Source organism: Poecilia reticulata, linkage group LG9 (genome assembly GCF_000633615.1).
Source record: "Poecilia reticulata strain Guanapo linkage group LG9, Guppy_female_1.0+MT, whole genome shotgun sequence".
Classification (NCBI taxonomy): Eukaryota; Metazoa; Chordata; class Actinopteri; order Cyprinodontiformes; family Poeciliidae; genus Poecilia; species Poecilia reticulata.
In genome coordinates this window covers 33,066,715-33,072,084 of record NC_024339.1, presented here as the reverse complement: position 1 = coordinate 33,072,084, position 5,370 = coordinate 33,066,715, and the positions used below count along the sequence as shown (strand labels likewise).

At 45.0% G+C, this 5,370-nt stretch overlaps 2 protein-coding genes across 3 annotated transcripts in view; one reads left to right on the top strand and one right to left on the bottom strand.

Annotated features, from left to right (window-relative positions):
• Nucleotides 1-14: 14 nt before the first annotated feature.
• On the top strand, nucleotides 15-3,792 carry LOC103470777 (uncharacterized). The gene is made up of 4 exons (XM_008419441.1): nucleotides 15-86; nucleotides 178-265; nucleotides 533-566; nucleotides 1,663-3,792. Exons 1-4 carry the CDS (start codon nucleotides 35-37, stop codon nucleotides 3,664-3,666), a joined length of 2,178 nt encoding a protein of 725 aa, XP_008417663.1. The 5' UTR covers nucleotides 15-34; the 3' UTR covers nucleotides 3,667-3,792.
• An 878-nt stretch (nucleotides 3,793-4,670) lies between these two features.
• Nucleotides 4,671-5,370, bottom strand: part of srp19 (signal recognition particle 19) — a 3,506-nt gene continuing 2,806 nt past the window's right edge. For both annotated transcript variants that reach the window (XM_008419442.1, XM_008419444.2), the window contains exon 5: nucleotides 4,671-5,010. In XM_008419442.1, the coding sequence (XP_008417664.1) occupies nucleotides 4,880-5,010 (131 nt within the window). In that variant the 3' untranslated portion in view covers nucleotides 4,671-4,879. The remainder of the gene's footprint in view (nucleotides 5,011-5,370) is intronic.

Below are 5,370 nucleotides of genomic sequence, written 5' to 3'. Positions count from 1 at the left end.
TTCGGTTTGCTGCCCGTTTCTCTGCTGCAGCATCATGGCGCCGCTGAGCCTCCTGGTCATCTTCGGCCTCCTCATCCTCCCCACCGGTACGACCTGAACAACGCTAACAGAGGATTTATGATGGGTTATTGATTATTGATCAGGTTTTGTTGAGTGATCGGTGTCTTAATGCTGCAGAGGGGAGAGGCGATCAGGAGAAGCTGAGCCCTGATTTCACAGCTGGAAGTTTCCTCAGAAGAAAAGATGAACATCTGGAGAGAAGCAGGTCAGAATCTGGGTTTATTACAGAACTTATTACTAATAGATATTATTAATAACTCATGTTTATGATCAGCTGATAGCTGATCAATCACTGAAACAATTCAGTTCAGATTCCAGAAAACTCAGTTTTAGTCAGAAATGACTGGAAACGTTTTTAAACCTGATTTAAAGTCGTTTATTTCATAATCTCTGTCTGTAAAAACTGAAATTATGTTTTTAATTTGTTGTTTTCATCATTTAAAGATAAAAACTAAATAATTTCTCCTTCCAGACTGATTCCAGATCAGCTGCTCCACAATGAAAAGGTGAAGATTTTATTCATCCATAACTTTACAATAAATCTGTTTTATATGTAAAACATCAAATATGAGAACAAAATGTTATCATTTAGAGTCTCTGCAGTGAACTGGGATGGAATAATCCTGGATGAAGGTCAGAAGTAAAAACCTGTTTTAAACGAGTCGATTCTGAAGTGAAGGATTTGAATCTGATCCTAATAAATATCTGTGAGTCGTCGGCGAAGCGAAGAACTTTAATGTTTCTCATCCTGGTCCAGTGAAAGTCTGGGACCTGGACCTGAGCCTGGAGGAACTCCACATTTAATTCCCTCCAGGCGTCTCCGTCGTTTTCAGCTCAGCAGGAACAAACAGCTTCAGTTTCCTCTTTAAGCAGCTCAGAAAATAAAACCCCAGAATCGGATTCAGGGCCGGTCCAAGACTTTCTGGGGCCCAAACCAACATGGCGGCACCAGCTGCTTCAGCGTCTAGTGAAATAAAACGACACGAATTTACAAGCAACTTTTCAACAGGAAACAGGATTAAATAATTATTTACTCTGTAGGAAAACGTTTCAGCTCCACGGGGGATTTTTTCACTTATAATAAAACATTTTTCATCTTATAGATGAAACAATCAGCCAATAGAAAAAGGAGATTTACATCAACATTAAGAAATGACTTTAAAAAATGAATGAAAAGATGTTTTTTATTTCAGGAGCTCTAAAGTATTTAAACCAGAAATCAGATCAAAAGTAACATTTTGTGTTTTGTATTAAAGTGTCATATTATTTTAACTATTTAAAGTGACTTCAGCTGATAAACATTAAATTTACGATGAACAAGTTGAACAGTTTGATCTTCCCCAGCAGAGGCAGCAGGACGAGATTAATTATTATTTATGTCACAAAAATCAATGTGGACGTTTTTCATGTTTAATAAAATGGAATTTAACGTTTAAATGTTTATATTTTAATCGTGCTAGCTCGGGGCTGTTGGGCCCCCTGGTGGTTTGGAGGTCCTATGCAGCTGCTGAACTGGCATTGGTTTGGCCCGACTTTGGGTTTATCCCGTCCAGAACCGCAGCAGAACCTTCCTGTGTTCTGACCAGCTTGTTTGGTTTCCAGGTTCTGGACGCCGTCTTGGTTGGTTCTGACCAGCAGACGATGGCGGACCGGCTGCAAAGCGCTGCAGAGGAAGTTCTGGTTCCGACCCGCAGCTCCGATCCATCAGACGGAAACACCAGGCAGGAAAACGGGTCGGAACCGCAGCAGCGTCTCCCGGTCAGCAGAAAGCTCCTCTACAACCAGACAGTCTGTGGGTCAGAACCAGACCAGCAGAACCCTCAGCTGGATCAAGTAGCGCATGAAGCCGACCCGGTTTCCAGAACCCCCAGAGCCGCCCCCAGCCCCGACGACCCCCTGGTCCAGTTTGACCAGCAGCAGATCGTCATGCTAGCAGACGATGAGGTGGTGAGAACAGCTGCAGCTTCTCTCTACCACAAACATCCAGCAGTCAGTTCGCTTCACGCCGTCCGTCCCCAGCACCGAGTCCGGCAGGTCAAAGGTCAGGCGGCGCCTCTGTCGGAACGCAGCAGCCTGGTTCTGGTGGGTCACGGAGCCAGAGAGCCTTCAGGAGAGATGAGGATATCGGGGTACAGCTACCAGGACGTGGCCAGGATCATCCAGAGCAGCTCCAGGATCGGCCAGAAGATCCAAACCACCGCGGTGGTGGCCTGTGGCGCCGGATCGGACCGCCGCTTCCCACAAGCTCTGCTGCAGACGCTGCACCGAGCCGGCCTGGAGACGGAGCTGCACCTGTGGGAGACCGCCGTCCAGGTGGCGGAGACGGGAGACGTCCTGAGTCAGGACGGAGCGCGGTGGAGATCTGGAGATCACAGCAAGAAGCTGGTTCTGACTGTCGGCCGGACCGGAGAGATCAGGAGGAGGGACGACCGCCGCCGCTGCACCGGCCAGGAAGTGGCCACCAATCAGACGGCGCTGCTGGGCGACGACGAGCCGAACTTCAGAGAACAATGGCCAACAGCCATCAGAAGCTTCATTGATAACAACATCTATGAGAAAGTCGTTTCAAAACTAACAGGTTCACAAAATGTTCCACAAAAATACGTCGATAAAGTCAGAGAGACATTCAGGATCCTCGAAGGTTTGACGTGGGGGTTATTTTACCCAGAGGCCCCTGGTGGCAGCGGGGCAGCACAACCACTAAGGGGAGTAGAGCAGCCAGACCTGGACAGCTTCATCATAGGGAGGAGAGACGAACAGGGAAAGGTTGTCTGGTTAGACAACAACGGTAAAGAAAATGTTCTCCGGACATGCTATGTGATTGAAACAGGACGTGACATCAGAAACATCATCCGTCACTTTGCAAAGGACGGAGAGAACGCTGAGTCCTACCTGCTGATCAATGATTGGCTGTTCCTGGTCCAACCAGACAGTCTGTATGTTCACCCAATAGGAAGGCGGATCAGAGAGGACGAAGCAGACGGTATACGGAGACCAGTGATGGACCTGATAGAGCTGCACAACCGAGAGGGAAACGAAAGATATGAAAATATTAAAAAGCACATCCATGATTCTGAGAGGGAGACTTTTGTTTACAACGTGAGGAACATTTTCCAGAATCTGCCCGTCTGCTTGGCCTTCAACCCGGAACTGTTTTCAGTCTGGTATTTCACGGCTTCAGTCATCGCTGAATCTGCCAGGAACTTCCGGACGTTTCCTTTGACCCTCATGGCTCTGAGCATGGAGGACAACAGGTTCTGGTTCGACCCGAAGTTTATCACCATGGCGGACGGCGGCACCTGGCTGAACGAGCCGCTGCGGGGCTTCAGCGGCGCGGCGGAGGGATACCCGGACAAACTGGCCGCGCTGCTGGGGAGAGAGTACACCGTGATGAGGGCCTGGCAGCAGGCTGCCGTGAAGAACCAGCAGGGGGCGGACGAGTTCACGGCCATGGCTGCAGCTGCACAACAGCTCAACGTGCTGCGGCAGCAGGAGACGGAGAAGTTCATAAAGGATTGCAGAGAATTTGTTAGTGATGTGAAGAACCAGCAGAATCTCCCATCAGCAGAAAACGGTCCAACATTCAGCCTGAAGGTCAATAAATGACCAGAAATGTCATCAAACTGCTGCAAGTTCAGCTACTGATAATGTCAGCATTAATATTTCATATTAACACATTGATGATTCTGTCATTAAACTGGAGCAGCTGAAAGCTTCACTGTTTTAATAAAAAGCTTTGATTCATTTCTTATCTGACTGAAGTTTCTGTCTTCATCTCGTCTCTAACAGCAGAAATTAAACCTTTTTCTGTCCCCAGGTCTAAATTACTACATTAATATTCATCTATAAATATTCACTAATAGTTATCTTTTAATCATTTCATGTTCAATTCTGCACCCATAAATATTCTAAACACTGAATTATACTGAAAATGTATTAAATGTTTATGTATCTCGTTAAATAGAAAAACATTAATGCTGTTAGAAAAACAATATTAGAATCTATTCATGTTGAACTTAGTGTTACAGCTGATTATCCTCTGAATCTGGACTGACTTTCTGCTCACTGTGAGAAATTTAATATTAAAAAAGGTCAAAATAAATAGAGAAAATGTGGAGAAAGTAAAAAAAACGTTTATTGCCTGAGTAACTGGAACAGGAAGTACTTTTATTTTGATATTTCCAACAGGAAGTGTTCCCGTAATGTTGCAGTGAGAGGTCAGAGGTCAGGTTCCTTTAAGGCAGCGTTCAGTTCAGTCAGCAAACGTGAACCGATTGTTTTTCTCCGTTAACATCCCATAATAGTCATCCAGCAAACAGATCGGCCTAGTCAAAGTCTTTAATGTTTGAATTTTTTTTAATTTTAGGTCAGTTTTTGCTCGATAGTTTCAAACTGTTTTACTGACATTTTTAAATGTTTTGTTATTTTCAGAGATTTAAACTTTAAATTTCCGGTTTAAAAACATGAAATGTTCATAAAAGTGAAAAACATGTGAACTGACGGTCAGTTCAAGGTTCAGTTGGTCTTCCTGTAGCAAACGGTGAAGCTCCAACAGAGGAACTTCAAAAAGCTGCAGATGTTTGGCAGAAACCAGGAGATGAAATGAAACGTTTAAAGATTCATAACAAACATTTTATTCTGCTTCTCCTGCTAAAGAACTGAAATCTGCTGGATGATAAAACGTCCAGATTATAGTTAAAGATGAAACTATGAATATTTAAAGCTTCCAGGAAAATGAAAACAAGCAGCTGGAGTTTCAGGATTCAGTTCAGTCCAACGTCAAACTCAGATTCAACCTCCAGAAGAAGAAAGTCTGAGGTCATTTCTTCTTCTTCTTGCTCTTCTTGCCGCCGTCGCCCTGCTGGGCGCTGCTGTCGCTTCCTCCGCTCTTCTGGGTTCGAGTCTTTAGTTTGGGGATCATCTCAGCCACGTAGAACATCACGTCCTTCCCTGCAGAGAAGAACCGGACAGAAGAACGTCACGGTTGAACCGGAACGTTTCCGAACACGGCGGGTCGGTTCTGATCCGGTTCTGCTGCAGAAGATCATCGATACTGAAAACTTTACATCCAGTCCTGCATTTACAGGCTGGAGGATAAAAACCAGAACCAGGAGAGAAAATAAAAGTCATGATGCTAATTCAGTTAGCATCATTAGCTGCACTTTGAATTGCCTTGTGCTGAAAATTACCTTAGCAGAACCAACTATTAGCTAGAGCTTTAGCATTAGCTTCAGTAGAGCTAATGTTTCTGATTAGAGCTTTAGAGTTGGTGCAGCAGCCGGGTTCAGATCGGAACCAGCAGCCGGGTTC